The sequence below is a fragment of the Microtus pennsylvanicus genome, chromosome 12, assembly GCF_037038515.1.
Source record: "Microtus pennsylvanicus isolate mMicPen1 chromosome 12, mMicPen1.hap1, whole genome shotgun sequence".
In the NCBI taxonomy this organism is placed as follows: domain Eukaryota; kingdom Metazoa; phylum Chordata; class Mammalia; order Rodentia; family Cricetidae; genus Microtus; species Microtus pennsylvanicus.
In genome coordinates this window covers 80,971,780-80,990,077 of record NC_134590.1, presented here as the reverse complement: position 1 = coordinate 80,990,077, position 18,298 = coordinate 80,971,780, and the positions used below count along the sequence as shown (strand labels likewise).

The 18,298-nt window shown below is 39.2% G+C and overlaps 1 protein-coding gene across 3 annotated transcripts in view; it reads right to left on the bottom strand.

The window, feature by feature from the left end:
- Window positions 1-18,298, bottom strand: part of Wdpcp (WD repeat containing planar cell polarity effector) — a 312,131-nt gene that overhangs the window by 136,579 nt on the left and 157,254 nt on the right. For 2 of the 3 annotated variants that reach the window (XM_075944447.1, XM_075944448.1), the window contains exons 7-9: window positions 18,134-18,248; window positions 15,283-15,416; window positions 11,723-11,914 (exon numbers count right to left, since the gene is read on the bottom strand). In XM_075944447.1, coding sequence (XP_075800562.1) covers window positions 11,723-11,914; window positions 15,283-15,416; window positions 18,134-18,248 — 441 coding nt within the window. The remainder of the gene's footprint in view (window positions 1-11,722; window positions 11,915-15,282; window positions 15,417-18,133; window positions 18,249-18,298) is intronic. The other variant, XM_075944449.1, reaches the window with a different exon arrangement.

Below are 18,298 nucleotides of genomic sequence, written 5' to 3'. Positions count from 1 at the left end.
TTTGAGACCCCTTCTAAGAGGCCTCAGTTCATGGCCCGCTACTATTGTTGATAATTATTTAAGAGAAGATGTTTTACCCAGCATAACTAAGAATGCCACTGGCTTGAGTATAGTTTGATGGTGAAGCACTTGTCTGGAATGAATGAAGACTTGGGTTTTATCCACAGCACTACAAAACCAAAACTACTGTGGATCTCTGCATCTGCTTCCATCAGCTATTAAATGATGGTTCTATGAGGGCACTTAGGGTTATCACTGTAATGGATTAATAAAACTGCTGCAGGTCCCTGAGTGACTGCAGCAGGCCATGTGGTGGCAGGCAGTGGACATGCCACGAGATCATGCTACAGGTCTCTGTAGACGAATAGGTATGCCATGCAGAGTGAGGTTAAATATTTATTTAGTGGGTTATGGAAGGGAAGAGGGAGAAGGAGAAAAGAGCAGAGAGGCAGAAAGAGAGACAGAGACAGAGAAGAGAGAGAGAAGGAAGAGTCAGAAGGGGGAAGGGGAGAAGTGAGGAGAGACAGAAGCTGCCTCTTGGAGAGGGAAATGGAAAAGGAAGAGACTCAGGCTGCAAGCAGGAAGGAAGATCGGCCTGCCTCTGCCTGCCTCAGTGGGGGGGAGGGAATGGGCGTGGCTTGTCTCTTTAAGAGACAGGACAGACCATTACAGTCACCAATCTAATTACAGGGGAAGGCCAGTTCAGCACCCTCTCTATTTTTGCTTAGGGTGTCAGCTGGAGTCATCTTTGTGTATTCCTGGGAATTTTCCTAGCACCAGGTTATTTTGCTAACCCCATAATGGCTCTCTCTATCAAGATATCTCTTTCCTTGCTCTCCCTCTTTGTCCCTTCTCCAACACAACCATCCCATTCCCTCATGCTTTCCTCCACCCCACCCCACCTCCCCCACATTCCCACTTTACTCAAAAGATCTTACCTATCTTATCCACTCATGCCTCTTTAGGGTTCTCCTTGTTACCTAGTTCCTCAGGGGTTGTGGATTGTAGTCTGGTTATCCTTTTCTTTATGTCTAATATCCACTTGTGAGTGAGTACATACCATGTTCAGGTGGGTATGGAGGGGGAACTGTGATTAGTATGTAAAATAAAAAAACTTAAATTTAAAAACTTTAAATAGAAAAAGTAAAACTAAATCCTATACAAAGTAACTTTCCAATTTACCTCATCTTGCTTCCTTTCTATCTCCTAAGTCTATGTCATTTCCATTTCTTACATAGCTTTTGCTTTATTTGTGATTGACTGAGACTGTCAATTATCTTATTTTTATATGTATATATCCTATTATGTAAAAATACATAAAATTAAAGATTCTGTAATGAAATTCTTCCACAGATCAAGATAGAAAAAAAAACCCAAAAAATACAATAAAAATAAAACAAAAAACCACACAAAAATTTAAAGATCAAACAAAAACAACACGTAAAATACATTTTGGTTTAAAAGTATAGTATTGTGTTACTCTTCTTTCAAGATTTATTTTCTCTCTAAATTTTGTCTGTTGGGTGGGGGGGGGGGCTATGTACATGTGTGGAGCTGAAGTCACAGGCAGGTCTGTGAGCCACTCAACACACAGGGGCTGGGAACTGAACTCCAGCCTTTTGCAAGAGCAGCACCAGCATTTAACAACTGAGCTGGCTCTCCAACCCTGGACCATGCTGCCCTTCATACACATCTTAATCACTTCACTGCTCCAAAAATGACACCGCGAATCTATACTCTAGAGATAAGAACAATGACTGTCAAAGAGATAGGATATTGCTGACCTAGGGCCCAAAGACTCCCTGCCTAGTGAACACAGGTAATTTACAAGTTCATCGGTTTTCCTTTCCCTGTGATCAGAGGGTGGAGGAGGATGCACGTGCTGAGCTGTTCGAAGGCCACTGCACCCAGTGTTACGGCAGAAGTGTGGGACAAGGACTCTCGTTAGAGGATTCTCCTTAAAGATGCTTCATTCTTAGATCAGCTGCTGTGCTCCAATAAGAGTGGACTCAGGAAATGCGAGCTTTAAAATGAACCAAAGAAAACTGCCTCCTCTGAACAAAAATTCACACAAACTAAACATAAGTGAATGCTGTCTGTTCCCCACTAGTTCTTCCATGGTGCTGGAGTCTAGACAGGACTATGGAAAGAACAGGTGGGGCTGGGTTATAGCTCTCAGAATGATCTGTTAGCGTGGATAACCAAAATACCTGTATTTTAAAGTATTTTATATGCTTGCCTTTAGGATTTGATCCTAATTGAACCTGATTCTATCTAACCATCATGGTCAATACTGTGGAGGAAATGTAGCAGCTGGGCACCAGCTCTTGTTTTGGCAAAGGAAGCCCTGAGGTCCTGGGCAAGTTCACTGCTTAGAACTCTATAGTTTTCTCTTATGAAAAGGAAGGATTTATTCACATATGTTGTAGGATTGTAGTCAGAATTAACATTAGCAACAAACATGCAAGGAACAGAAGCACCCTCAATAGACACGTTTATTGCTAGTCATGAAAAGAAAACCCCACATCATTTGGCAAGGTCTGTAGCTAATAGAAAACATGAAAGGCACTGATCACTAATATAATCCGTATTTCTTACTTAGGATTTACGTTGATACTTAGCTAAGTGCCAAATGTAACACATGGAGAAAAAGTTTAAATACAGAAAAGATGCGGTTTGGAAGGTAATACCAAGTGGGTTTTATCTTATTATGAGATTCATCATTGTACTTGGTATATGACAATGGTCAATAAACATTATGACTGTATAAAGTTTAAATGAGACAAAATTATTGATGGATGAAAAAGAAAAGATTCAAAATTTGATAAGTCAGCCAAGGCAATGCAGAGTCCTGCTTTAACATGAAGACAAGGAGGAGCTCAACAAGGAGGAACAGGAAGAAACCAGATCCAAACTATCAGCTCACCCAGGGCTACCTGATGTCAGAGGCAGCCAAGGAGGGGGTACTTTCATTCTTAAAGATGGGTGATCATGGCTCAGTGTTTGTGTGCATGCATGTGTGTATGCATGTGAGTGTAAAAATAAAACTGTGTAGTAAAAAATAGATACATAAATGAATGCTAAAAATGTAAAAATGCAAAACTTCAGACCAAGAAACAGCAGAACAATCAGATGAGGTTCTAAAACTTCCTAAAGAGAATTGTTTTAGCCAAGTTTAAATCCGGCAACTTTCAGGTTAAACTAGCTCAAGGTTTCATTATGGTCAACCTTCATTTTCATTCTTTTAAAAGAAAAAAAAAACCTAATTTTGTCAGGGAATGGTGGCACACACCTATAACCCTGGACTTTTGAGGTAAAGGCAGAAAGGTCAGTTGAAGGTCACTCCTCAGCTACGAGGCAAGTTTCTAAAGTTCTGAAACCACTGACTCAAAACTACATAGAATCCATGCATTTACAAGGAGAGAAAGCCCTACCAGTCAATATGACTGATGGCCATTCCTGAAAGGTATGCTCAAATCCAGAAAGAACAAAAAGCAGAAAAGAAATCATAGTGAGTTAGAGACTGGCTCAAACCTTCAAGTTTCATGTTTCAACTAGAGAGGGAACCTCTCCTGAATCTTTTAGAAGTCACCCAATATGCAAATCAGGAGAATTATTTAAAGAGAGGCCTTTCCTGGCACTGAAGCCTTCACCAGTAGGTAAACAGGTTACTTAAAAGATTATGCAGCAGCCAGAGTTCTTAGCTTATCACTAGGATTTATTCTGAAATCTACATTCTCTATATCACTTTGCAGAATTTTTAGGAACAGAAGATAAAAAGTACATTTTATTTTTACTTCTTTTTATGAAACATTCAACACACACATAAAAGTGGAGAGAAAAATATGTGAAAAACAGCTTTAGGAAATACTATCTTTTTGCCTCAATTTTAAAAATAAGATATCACATATAAGTTGAAGCCTGCCAGGCCCCATTTCCTTCTATCCCACCCCAGAGGTAACATTATTATAAGTGTGGTATTTATCCTTATGTACATTATTATAATCAATCTAGAGAAACCCTATAGAACATGTAGAATTATTCTGTTTTATAAGTTTGTATAAATGTTATTAAACTATCTCATACTATAATTTCATTTTTGCTCAATTTATTCTTCCGAAATTTAAAAAAATAACAGATATAGTTTAGTCTTCTATATAGTATTCCACCCTCTGAATGTACCACAAAATGTTTTTATTTGCCTGTTGGTAGAGATTTAAGCCGGTGTGTGTGTGCGCACGCACGTGTGTGCATGTGTGTGTGTGTTTTACAGGAAGGGAACATAGGGTATCCCATTTGCTTAGCAAGCAGTCTACCACTGAGTTATAGTTACAACTCATTATTTAAATTTTTAGACAGGGTGTCATTCAGTTGTTCAGCATGCATTGAACTTGTGGTCCTCCTGTCTCACTCACTAGAGTAGTTAGAATTACAGACAACACCACTAAGCCTGGATCACTCCCTCCCCGCTTTCTCTGCAGGAGAGAGAACACAGAAAACTTTATTCTCACAGAAAGCAAGCATGCTTACATCATCTTATTATATAACAAAATATAATACAGACTGTTCATTAGTTAGAGTTTCTACTGCTGTGACAAATACCAAGACCAAAGCGGCTTAGGGAGGAAAAGGGTTACATCTCAAAGCTTATGAGTCTATCATCCAGGAAAATCAGGGCGGATACCCGGAGGCATGACCTGATGCCGAGGCCATGAGGAGTGTCGCTTCCTGGCTTGCCAGCCTGCTTTCTCACACACCCTAGGGCCAAATGCCCACAATAAACTGGGCCCTCCCATATCAGTCACTAACTAAGAAAATGCCCTACAGACTTGCAGGCTAATCTTATGAAAGCTTTTTCTCAATTAAGAGTCTCTCTTCCAAAACATGTCCATGTTCGTGGCAAGTTGACAAACCCAGCCAGCACACAGACTGAAGGAGGAACATGTCCCTTGTTCATACTGGCTATTGGCTATAATACTGAGGCAACCAACTGACATTATTCAGTGAAAATACCTCAAACATGATGAAAAATATCAACTAGTTTTAGCATTTAATTCATCTATTACATATTTAAACAAAATTTTATTCTCATATGTAGCATGTTGAATTAAGATGTTTCTAGTTCCTTCTTACTATTGAAAGCAACACTGCTATGAATTCTCTCTGTACGTGGGCTCCTTGTATACACATACAGGTTTTCCTTACTGTCAGAAATTCACCTTTAATTGTTTTAGTTATTGCTATGTTGTTCTTTATCACAGTCTAACTTCCTCTTCGATAAGAAGTGAATGAGAGGTCCCTATTGTGCTACATACTCAATCAAATATATCAACTGAAAAAAAAAACAAGAAAAGTAACATTTGGGCCAGTAAGACAAGCCCGATGACCTGAGTTTGACCCCAATTTTTCCTCTGAACTCGACAAACACTGTGGCATATACATGTTTATGCCACACAAGTGCACACGTGCGCGCACACACTGATAAATAAAAGTAAAAAAGAACTTTTAAAATAAATAATAGCATTTGGTTTTAATAGATGTATTCCCTATCTTTAACATTTCCAATTAATTCTGACATTTGTATAGAGGATAAACATTTAAATACCATAAATCATAAAAAAATTTAGAAAGTAAACATATCTAAAGGAAGCATGAACATTCTTGCACCCATCCTTTTCAGAATGTGTAAGTTAGAACCTTATTTGTTTGCATTAATATCATAATAGTCAACACAATATTTCAAAGACTTACTTTATGAAATAGGCATAGTTAATGAACAGAATAGAGGAACATGGACTTCTGACAAAGAGCAGAAGCAAACCAATGAAGAAAGCAGTCTTTTCAACCGGCAGTTCCCAACAGCTACACACACAAACAACAAACAAACAAAACCAAAAACATGAGTCTAAACACAGACACTTAGCACAAAATTCAGGCTCTAATTAGAAGTTTTATTCTGACTATAAACTACTAGCCCTGTTTTCAGACCAGCAGCAGGGGTGCCTTAATTCTTCAGTTTCTTTACATTTCCACTCACAGTAGAAGATTCTTTTAGATGGCAAAGCCAAAGACCCATGGACAACTAGATGTGAATTTTAAAAAGAGAATTATATATAACAAATATATTACATAATTTAGACTATTTTAAGATGATAGGAGAGAAATAAGCAAAACAGAGGGAAAAACTGAATGTCCTCAATAATTAAAACACTAGTGGGGATGTTAGGATGAGCATCCTGACAAGGTGGGCATGGTGTGCTATGGGGCACAGTAAACAAGAAATTAGACAAGGTAGGCATGTGTGTGATATGGGGCATAATAAAAAAGAAATTATGGGCTTCAATGCATTCCTCGCATCCCTGTGAATTAAGAGTTTTGGTACAGAATATAGAAAATATAGTAGTAATATGTAGAAGAATTAAAATTAGGGACTCTCTAGTGTTGAGCTAGAAGTATCAATATAAACATACTATGAATATGTACACAAATATACATATCGCTACTGAAGAAATCTAGAAACAATGACCAATCCCCAAACAACAAGCCAATGTCCCTAATATCTTGACTTAGAGCAAAATTATCACTTTTCCATTTAAAAGAAAAAAACCTATCACCAAGAGCTGGTGGTGCACACCTTTGATCTCAGCACTCAGGAGGCAAAGGCAGGCAGATCTCTGGGTTCAAGGCCAGCCTGGTATATAAGGTGAGTTCCAGGACAATGTACAAGATGGACATGAACCACTGACACACCAGACAGCTGGGATCACAACAAGAGAGAGCAATCTGAAGAAGTTTTAGTGGCCAAAAATGAGGTAATCTAAGCTTCTAAAAGATACAGTTATAATTTATTAACATATCAAAGAGAACATTTGAATATATGTATTAATAATGCTATTTTAAAATTAAAATCACCACCTTCATTACAGATTAGTTTATTATTTTGACAAATGGTAAGAAAGAGACATTTTAATTCAGCTTACTATATAAAGCTGAGAGACATAAAATTTATAAAAGTCCAAATAATAAATGAAAATAATTTAAAAAGAAAATTACCATTTTATAACATTAATGAATGGATGCACCTTAAAACTGAGCATCAATAGTTGCTATCACCAAAAACCAGAAACAGAGCAAACGAACCTGAAGGGTGAGCCTCTGTTAAAGGCCAACTACTCGTGAGAGTCTCACCAGAGTACTGACCTGCAGACCAGCAGAAGACACAAAAACATGTTAAAGGTTGCCATGCAGATACAAACAGGTCCAGTCCCCAGACACTGCAGCTGCAACAGATACATTTTAAGGGAAGAATGGGGCTGATGGGGACCTGTAGACTAAGACACACACTGAAATGCTTTCAATGGATATTATGCTGTTTTCTGGGGACGTCCAGAGAGGTGGTAAAACCTGTGTAAGCAAACAAGAAAGTGTGAAGTTCACAGTAATGGTGACGGAGGGGAACGGAGTGGCGGTTAGGACTGGGACAGTACAGAGAGGTGCTTCCCAGGGCTGCACAGATCTAGGTCTCCAGCTGGCCGCTGGGTCAAAGGGTGCTTTGCTCATAAAGGCACATTAATCTATGCATCTACTTTGTGTGGCTTGCTTCATATGCATTATATTTTGTAATAAATATATACTAAGCCAACACTAAAAAGAATACAACCATTGCATTCTCTGAAACAGAGTATATGACTCATTTAGCTAAAAGCTAACACAGATGTACTTACTGTCAATGGTGTTCATATTGTGGCTTTTCAGTTGAAAATATCTGTAAATTTTTTGGATTCCTTTGCCAAATTGTAGTATATTAATAGTGGGACACAAGCACTTTCCCATCAGTCACTGCTCTTTAAAACTTGCCACCAAAATAAATGCTTCATTCGGTGGCGGTGCACACCTGTGTTCCAGCATCAAAGCCAGAGGCAAGGCAATCGGAAGCTCAAGAATAGCCTGGGCCACATGAGTCCTTGTTTCAAACAAACGGCAAGAAACAAACACAAACAACAAAACCTCTCGTAGGAAAAGCATAGGCCTGTGAGGTTGATCTACCAGGTCTGACACGTTCTGTGACCGCCGTGACTATGGGGGCACGCTCAGGTGGTCTCTCCACAGACCCTGATGCTAGCACCACAGGTAGAAAGAAGTCTCAAAGTCGCGCAGCTAAAAAGCTAAGACAGCCGTGCAAATATAAAAGGGAAGAGTAAGTTGTCATGAGGTGCTCGTCAAAGTGAACGTATACAGCAGACCAAAATGGCAAAAACTTTTCAAAATAAAGTAGGAGTAAAAAATTTAAATGGCGATGTTACCATGTAACACATGATAACCCACATATAAACTGCTAAAATGAATTCCATAGGTATGTGCAGACTCATGTATGCGCACAGGTGCCTATGTGTGGGGAGGTGGGAGGGCTGTGCTGTGTGTGGTTCCTCAGGAGGCATCCACCTTGCTCTTTTGCTGGGGTCTCTAGCCAATGGTGTTTGCCAGAGGCTGGGCTGGCCAGTCAGAGAGCCTCAGGGTCCTGCTGTCCCCAACCCCCCAGCACGCACATCCCATCTGGCTTCTTACCTGACCCTGTGGATCAAACTTGGGTCCCTATGCTGAACAGCAACTGAGTCGTCTCCCAAGCCCCTTCAACAGGGGCCTAATGGATTTACTGATAAAAGTTCCTTTTTCTATACTATTAGCTCCCATTTTCATTAGACTACAGAACTCACTGCTCCACGCTTCTAGTTAAGATACACACTATTTGTTTAGAACGCCGTGGTATGAAATTGGGCCAGGCATTTTCAAATATCCATAAAATAAAATTTAAAATGTTTTCCCTCAGAAAGACAGATAATTTGGTCACAGAGAGTTGATTTCTGTTTCCTTTGTTTTCTTTTCTTATTTTTTCAGCAGCTTGGTAAGCCAATTTTCTACTTAGACTCTACTGTTAAAACTCTCGTTTGCTTCAGTATGTGGGCTTTATCCTTTCCATGGTCTGTTATGCAAAAAAGACGGCTTCGGGGGTTTTTGTTATTGTTTTTTAAGTTTGCTGTAAAGCGGTGGGTCTCATCTTGGATGAACATGAGATCACCTAGGGAACCTGAAGCAGATTACTGATGCCCCCTCCTGACCGGAGATTCTGATGGAAGGAGTGTGGCAGCCCAGTCTCAGAAGCTCTGCAGGCGGCTGTGATGCACTACCCGGCTAGGAACACTCTTCTAGGATTCTGACACTGTCCAGATAAAAGCTTATTATCTGGGGGGAGGGGGCTAGATGGGAATGTTTTTATAATTCCAAAGTTTAACAGATTCAAAGATTATTCAATTTCTTCTCTATGAAGATCTCCCCTTTTGGTTCTAATTTCAGTGCTTAAAAGCATATTGACTTATGATTCTGATGATGTGTTTAAAAAGATTGATGTTGCTACAGAAAAGGAAACTACTTTCAGCCACTGGTGGCTTTAGCTTATAACATGCCAAAATGTTCCTGTTAAAGAATAAGTCTTCACACGAAAAAGTAAACCAGGTATTTCCCCCTAAAAACATTGATTTACCTTTTACATAGTGAAATTCACAAAAGTTCCTGGGAAAAAATTATAAATATTTTGAATAGTTGAATTTTGATAGCGCAACTGAAAGGGACAAAAGCTCAAACAAAAGCCCTTGCCGAAAAAATGAATTGCATGCAATAGAATCTTAGAAGTGAAAGAGAGTGGACTTGGGATGCAGAAGAGTGCTTGCTTATCTAGTGACAGAGGCTCTGGGATAAATCCCAGGTAACACAAAAAGTGATACTCACATTCCATACATATATTCATAAAAATCGATCAGATGTTTCCATAAAGTGGACACTTTCATAAAAACTATGGAAGCAACTCAACAAAACAGAATTGCGCCCCCCACAAAGAGACTTAAGCAATTCTTTAAAGACGGAATCATAACATCAAAATCTAGCTTATGTAATTTCTTTTGATACTGTTTCCGAGGGGAGAAAAGGCTAGCAAAGTCACTCCAGTGTTAATAAAGGCTTGAAGTTAAATCTAGAATAGCTAATAAAAGCAAGTGAAACTGGGTGCCCACCTCGTCTTTGAGCACACTGTAAAGCCTTTTCATAATCTTCTCACTATCTGGGTGGAATCAACCACTCGGCGTTGGCTCCCACCATGGCTTACACGCACTCCACCTATAGCAAACTGACACTCCCATGTACCTCAACGTTTTCATAATTGTCTCTCACTGGTTAAAAAAAATAACCAAGGTCCTTGAAGGCAAAATAGTTTCTTATTCCTACCATCTGGGACGAAACACAGTGCTCAGCAAGGTCATGCTCAAAGCTGCTGGCTACTTCAGGCCGAAACACCATTACTACAGGAAATGGAGAATAATGAGTGGGTGGGTAAATTCAAAAAAAATTCTGGGAAGGCAGGTCGAGATCATTTTGGGTCAGGCTGAGCTTGGGTTCATCATATACTGAAGACTTAAGTGACCAAAGCAGATCTGTGCTTCAGTTCCTATACCTGCACACTTCAGAGCCACCAGGGGCCTGGGGAGAACTTACTATCTCAAAAATAAGAAAACTAAGGCCAGTTAGACTGGGTGATCTACCCAAACCAGAACACAGAACTGGGAACATTTACTGCAGAAGAATTGGGGAAGTCCAGTTATTAAAGAACACATACATATCAGAAATAAGGGACTAGGACCCTTCAATATTCAAAGGCAGCCTAAAGCTGGACCTGATAGCACATGCCTTCAAACTCAACAACCAAGAGGCTGAGGCAGGAGGATGAGGAGTTTTAGGCTATGTAACAAAGCCCAGTCTCCAAAATAAACAAAACTCAAAAGACTGCAAGTTTATGGAGGTGGGGAAGAGAGCGCACAGACCCGCTCCTCGCCTCCAGCACACTCGCTGAGAAATACTTCTTCAAGTCTGAAGGTTTAGAGGCAAACACTGGCATAGACTGGCTCCGCCAGTTAAAACTAAAACTAAGAAGGAGAGAACTCTTTTTAACTATAAAAAAGAAAGCCAAAAGTTTCTCTTTACACAGGTACAAACTAAACACACACACACAGGTTCATCCATGTGGATAAGTAAGTGACCACAGCCCTGCTGGGAACAGACAGCAGGAGGATGCCCATGTGACCACAGGTGCTGTGCTTTCTGGGGCTCCCATCAGCAGTCAGGCCCTGGAGAGAACGCTGTACTGAAGTCCCCCTTGCCACTCTGGTGATATGCCATCACATGGGCTTACACAAAACGGGCCTTGGACTGGTGCCTGCTAAGGTAGCTGGTAGCATGGCTTTTTCAGGTATGAAATCCTCAGCAACAAACAGGACTGGTGATACCGACCACAGTGATCATGCGTTTGCTGTGTACATGTGGCTATACAGAATACACTCTTTTCACTAGTTTAACTCTACTTTTCAAATAAGGAACCTGCAGCACCTAGAGGCCGCTAACTCACTCAAGCAGACAGCGAGGCAGGGGCAGAAGCAGCATGTGAACCCAGAAGCCTGTGCTCTCAGTCACTGCACCGTCTCAGCCAGTCTGGAATTGTCTGCTTATGCTCCAGCTACGCTACATTTTAGGATCTCATTTGATATTCAATTTCCTTTTGAATATTTGAAAATATAAATTACAGGCTTAAAATGTATTCACACATATTTCAGAATAGGAAAACCAGTAATACTATTTTATTTGCACTTCATTAAAATGGATGCATTTGTTTTAGATTTACCTGCAGTCCTCCTTGAGTAAAACCCAGGAGCAGGAGATTCGCTCTGTCCTTCTCAGAAGAGATTGGAGTCCAAGGCCAAGCGTCATCACTGGCCAGCGGCCACCAGCAAACAACTACATCCTCCGAGGAATTGATAGCTAAGCGACGCTCTAGTGTCCTATGAGCTGGGCCAGGTATGTCATAATAGGAAATCTAATGGTTAACAGACAAAAAAACATATGAAAACATTTATTTTAAAGGATGAAAAATCATCTGAGTATTTCCAAAAAATCAAAGCATCTGTAAATGTAAAAAACACAAGTAAATATGCATCTCCCACGTGTGCTTATGAGGGTGTCAGGATTTACCAAATTCCTTTGACACATATATAAAAAAGACATATGTTCAAAAATTTCCCAATTTTTAGCAGAGGAAAGAAAAAAAAAGAAATGTGAGTTAGGGAGGAACTAGATATAACAATTCCAATCAATACAAAATGTGCAGTCATGGTTGCTTGACAGCATCGACCTGCACAGAGGGTCCAGGACCAGCTCTATGAGATGGCAGGTGTGGCGCTGCCGACCAAGAGTGTCTCGCCACTATCTAAGACATAACCCGGTGACAATGGCTGACAACAATAAAAGGGAGAAACAACTCGAGGCAAATATCTCTTAAAAGAATATATTAGACGTATACACACATATTCTGCATAAAAGGGATAAGCCATGGCATCATACGTGAAAGTTTATGCAGCTTCTGAGAATTACACTTCTCTTTCTTAGGAAGGATTTGCCGAATTTATTATTCAAACTATGTTATTTTGGAACATGGTTATTTGAAAACATAAGCACGGCACCATCTGGGTGACACATGCCAAGGAAATATAGATTGCACCGTATTTCTGCTTAAGGAATTAATGGAAGGTTGATAGCTTGGAAGGAAAAAAAACTATCTTGCCATTGCTGGTCAGCAATAATCGAACCACTTTCTGGGGATTAAGCGCATGGCTAAGCCTACTGGACCAGACACTAGCAAAGGGCAGGGGGTCTTCTTATCAGAGAAATGCTTCTGGAGCCAGTCTCACTACATGACAGATTGCTTTCATATTCCTGTCTGCAAGGCAACAAAGGATGGCAGTAATGCGATAATGCCAGAGTGCAATGGGTGTTAAGAACCCGTTGCATTTATGTATTGTATTTAGTAAATAATCAGGCTCATCCAAATTGTGATCTCACCACTCAACCAAGGCCATTAAAATCAAGGTTAATGCTTTAATAATCCTCTGCTATTTTTTTTCCAACGTGGTCAAAAGGAACTCTTTTCTATTTGCATGGCCATAATATTATTGACCTCTTCATCCTCTGAATACACATCAAAAGGAACCAAAATCAAAGTAATTACCAGTGTTGTTCTCTCCCAGTAAACATTTAACTCCTTGCGCTGTCCCTCAACTGTTAAACTGAATTGGATTTTTAAAATGTGGACAGGAAAGCTTGTTAAAGGTCAACATTTCCAGATATTTATCCTGAAATTCTTCTGGTCAAAATTATTTCAGTGTGAAATAATTAAATTATGGCATAACTGGACAGAAAACCAGAATTATAAATACTCGATGTAAGTCCTTGTTCTAAAATTCAAATGGACACAGATGCATTTATACTTTAAGTAGAAATAGTTAAGTTTTTATGAAATTATTATAACTTCCTTTCTATTTGAGAGAAATACTATAATCACTAAATATTTAAAGACACATGTACATCATATTCAGGTATCCAGCTTGCCATGTAGGCATGCTATAAATTTCTAGATGATAAAGTAAGTTAAAAAGAAGCGATTTGCAGATTCAGTTTGCGCACAATGCAGAGCAGTTGTTGTTTGAGATTTTACATTTCCTGTGGATTTTAATGACATTGGTGTTCTGCATTGACACTCAAAAGAGCAGGAAACATGGATAAGTTTCTTAAACTTCCAGTTGATAAATGGTGGCATTCACTATTTTCAAACATTACATGTTTCAAACACTGAAGTAAGAAATGAAACCCATGGTCTTTCCAGAAGGGAACATATTCTTTTATTGTGTAGCAATGATGTGAAGTGCCAAAAGTCTCCCAAGTCCAAAGGCAGAAATAATGTACTAATTCCCCTACTGAAGCAATATAGGGCCAAAGAGTAGGCCTATTTTTTATATTTTTTCTTATGCTGCTGACAGTTTTCTTTAGTCTCATTAGCTATCATCTTTTAGTCCGGAAGACGTCACTCAGTTACCTACCACACCTGAAACAAAAGGAGCTAGTCATACAGGATTTTACATAATAAGGTTAATAACACTATACATGGCATTAGCTAAGAAATAATGATATATTTTTAAAAACCAACATTAGGAAAAAACATTTTTAAATCAATCTAGTTTAACCACTTTGGACGAAAGCAATGCTGTAATAACATTAAAGGGAAACTTTTATTTTTTTGACTGACTAAATATAATACATGAATATCATAAATTGCCAAGTAGAGAAAATCATTATCATGCAAATTTTATAGAAGCTCTACAAATCTGGCATACAAGCGAGATCATATTTGATTATCACAATGAAAGACTGATTTCAGGTAACTTTTTCCATGTTAAAAAGTAAGTTAAATTCTGTCTTATAAAAATAGATGTTTTTGTTAAACAAATTATATCTTTATTAAACTCTTTCTTATAAGAATAGATGCTTCTTTTAAACAAATTATATCTTTCTTTTGCCATTATTACTCCAATCATTATAAATAACAATTCCAAAGTGCAGAAAGTTAGGTACAAAAAACCAGCTTCTAAGCACACACACCAATTACAAGCCGCAGGGCTGTTGTGCCTCTCTATAGACACTTGAGGAGAGCATATATGTGCATCACTTTAAAGACAGCTGTATATCAGCTCTGTTCCCACTGAACAGTGAACTGTCTCAAATCCACATCACAGAGGCTGGATCAATCTTGCAAACACAAGTCATTGCTGAAAAGATGCCTTGAACTGAAACAGCCTGGAAAATGTATTAGATGCCCAGCCTTGCAGAGAGCATGCCTTCCCAGCATTAAAATGTAAGGGGGAAAATTTAAGCACATCATTTAAAATAAAAATCTTGCCTTAACAGATGTAAAGTCCATGATATGGGGAAACAAATTACCTGGAGTTAGCAGAGGGAGAAAAACTAGCACTCTGAAAGAAATTTCTTTTTGTATTTCCTCTAGTTAAAGTTGGGGTGGGATGTGAGGGTCTTCCCGCAACTTATTATATTTTCTATTAATCTTTGAAAGACCCTTCTTCCTTCTTTCCTTTCTTAGACTGAAAACCAGAGTAGCTATATGGATACTTACTGGAACGTGAAAATGGAATACATACTAACATCAGCATGAAAGCCAGCTTTGCCCTCCATAAGCTCAAATATGCCACCCTTAGGCCTACACCACAGGAAAGCTACAAGGCAGACTCAGGCTTCCTGAAATCCACAAACGTTCAAGAGTAAAAACCATATCATTAACTCCTGCAAAGCTCTTGTGTGCCTTAATGACTACATGACTACATACATTGAAATTTCTACCTTATAATCCAAGGCTGAGAGTTTTTCCAGTCTCTTATTTACATCAAGAGAATCCATCTTCTTTGTAAACTGAATAAAACATAGTTTGTTTTGTGCCAAAAATGATAAGATGATGAAACTGTCTGTAAGAAGAGCTAAAACAGGGATTTAATGATCCCAAGTTAGACCAAAGTTATAACAAGTTAATACATTTCCACTGAAATATCATTAAAAGATACTGTCGGAAAAATAAATATTAATTGAAGTTGCTAACATCTCCCAAATCCATTTTGAACGATGTTAAAGATAGTAGACATAAACAGTAACCAGCAATACAATGATACAGATTGGGTATTTTCTGCTCTCTTTCAATGACTCTTTCCATGAAACCCAACGTTTGAAGACCACCACCAAAGGAAGTATTTGGGACCCAGAGCTCAAAACAGGTAAGAGGCTGGGCATGGTGGCACATACCTTTAACTCCATCCCTTGGAAGACAGAGATAGGCAAAGTGTAAGGCCAGCCAGGGATACATAGTAAGAGTCTCAAAAAAAGACATAAAAAAGATTAAAGAGACTTTATTTGTGTTTATGTACTATTTCTACATTCATATATTCATATAAGTCATTTGAAAATAAGTAAATTGATACTGATCAGTGTTCTCTATGGAGTTCTTTTTTTTTTTAAATTTTTCATCTATGGCCTGGTGGTGGTGGCACATGCCCTTAATCCCAGAACTAGGAAGGTAGAGGCAGGTAAATATGAAGCCAGCCTGGTCTACAGAGTGAATCCCACGACAGCCAGGACCACACAGAGAAACCATGATTTGAAAAACCACACACAACCAAGTTATCTGTAATTCTTCTTTTGAGGACTTACAAACTGGGTGAAATAAAGTATGCTCTGCCCAAGCATGTATTACATAAATAATGTTCAATAATGAAGATCAGCAAAAAAATACTTCTATAGCTTTATTTCTAAAGAATAGGAGCCGGGCGGTGGTGGCACACGCCTTTAGTCCCAGCACGGGAGGCAGAGGCAGAGGCAGGCGGATCTCTGAGAGTTCGAGGCCAGCCTGGTCTACAAGAGCTAGTTCCTGGACAGGCTCCAAAGCTACAGAGAAATCCTGTCTCGAAAAACCAAAAAAAAAAAAAAAAAAAAAAAAAAGAATGTAAATAGGTATGGGCTATATATAGCCATTACTATGTGAACTGCTCTCAGGCAAAAAAAAAAAAAAAACAAAAAAGAAGGAAGGGAGGGAGGAAGGAAGGAAGGAGTCACTAAAGTCCACACTTTGCCCACCCACCTCTGGATGCACACGCAGTGACCCAGCAGGAGGTCTGCACAAGCACCAGAGACTCAGAAGAGCTGCCAAATCACATTGCTATCAAGTCCCATTAGAATCTACAATTTGGGTACAAATGAAAGAAATGCATGAAAAAAAAAAGCAACTCAGACAGAAGAGTATTGAAAGTTCCCTGTTCAATCTAACAGAAGAATATGAATTTGAGAAACCACCACAGTCAGTGCTATTTGCAAAGCAAATGAAGAGTTTAATGAGAACACAACAGAACATCTCCACAGAGAAGCCTCCATGGTGGAGGAAGTGACATGCCCACAGTCCTACCTCCAGCTGTTGTTATTGGTGCTGCTGCTAATGGTAGCCATCCCGCAGAGTGTTTTCTTCAAAGTTTGCAGTTATGCCAGACTGTCCTCAGAAGCGCTGAGTGGTGCATACAGCAGAAAGGGGGCTTTCCCTCTCACCTCTGGCCTCTGCTAGACCACATCTCCCTTTGTTATTCAATTTAAGATACTGTTTTTAATTTTTCATGATAATTTGGCCTGTTTTAGATTTTTTCTCTCCAAATAAAGGAACAGAATCTTTTTTTTTTTTTTTTTTTTTTTTTGGTTTTTCAAGACAGGGTTTCTCTGTGGTTTTGGAGCCTGTCCTGGAACTAGCTCTGTAGACCAGGCTGGTCTCGAACTCACAGAGATCCGCCTGCCTCTGCCTCTCGAGTGCTGGGATTAAAGGCATGTGCCACCATCGCCCGGCAAGGAACAGAATCTTAAAATCCAGACTCATCATAGCGTAGCAAAAAGAAAGTAGGTCACACTTGTGTTCGAATCTCAGCTCAGCTACTTCCTCACCACTTAAGACTGGCAATTATCCCGAGTAGCTCATATTCACGTTATATTCTAGATGTCTACTTATCCACTAGAATGAGAATAACCATATCTTATATAGTCTCTTTGGCACCCACCATGGAACCTTTATGGCTCAATAAATATTAGTAAACTTCCTACTCAATAAATGGCTTACAATCTTCTGAATGTGCTTCATACCAACCATGCACGGTACTGTCACTTAAGAGATCTGGCCTTCCCTACTGCATCGGGTGTTGACTTGTGCTGTTTAGAAGTATAACTCCGCATTATGCAGAAGTTAATATTCATTAACAAATAACAACACAGCCTCATATAGGAAGCAAAGTACTCAGGATATTTCACCAGTGCCTACCTTGGCATATTTGTGTTATTTGTGCATAATTCATTTGGAAAAATTTGAATTGTCAATAGCAGAGAAATTGTTTTTAATGAATGAGAAAAGTTGACTTTAAAATTATATTTAAAAACGTAAAGAAGAGATTGGAAAGTACTTAGACTCGGAGCCTAACACTTAACAAGAAGTGCACGGACAGTAAATATTAGCTGAGCCTGCTATTGGTCCCAGGGGTTGTAAGTATGCTATTACAGGCAATTACCTGTTGTGTTTGCAAGTCCCCGGTGGTAATAATTAGTCTACCTGTTGACAAAGTATGTCTCCTGCCCCACTGTTAATGTAGGCAATTGATTTGCACACGGTTGTAATTACCATCACTGATGGTGTCTGAGATGAGCTTCCCCACCAGGCTTCTGTCAATCACCACTTTCTCCAGCTGAGGCCCGGAAAGGCTTAGGGACACCAGCACACCTGAACCAAAGAGGAGCTAAAACCAGGTAAGGGTGGGGAAAGAAGAAGATATGCTGAAAATTAGAA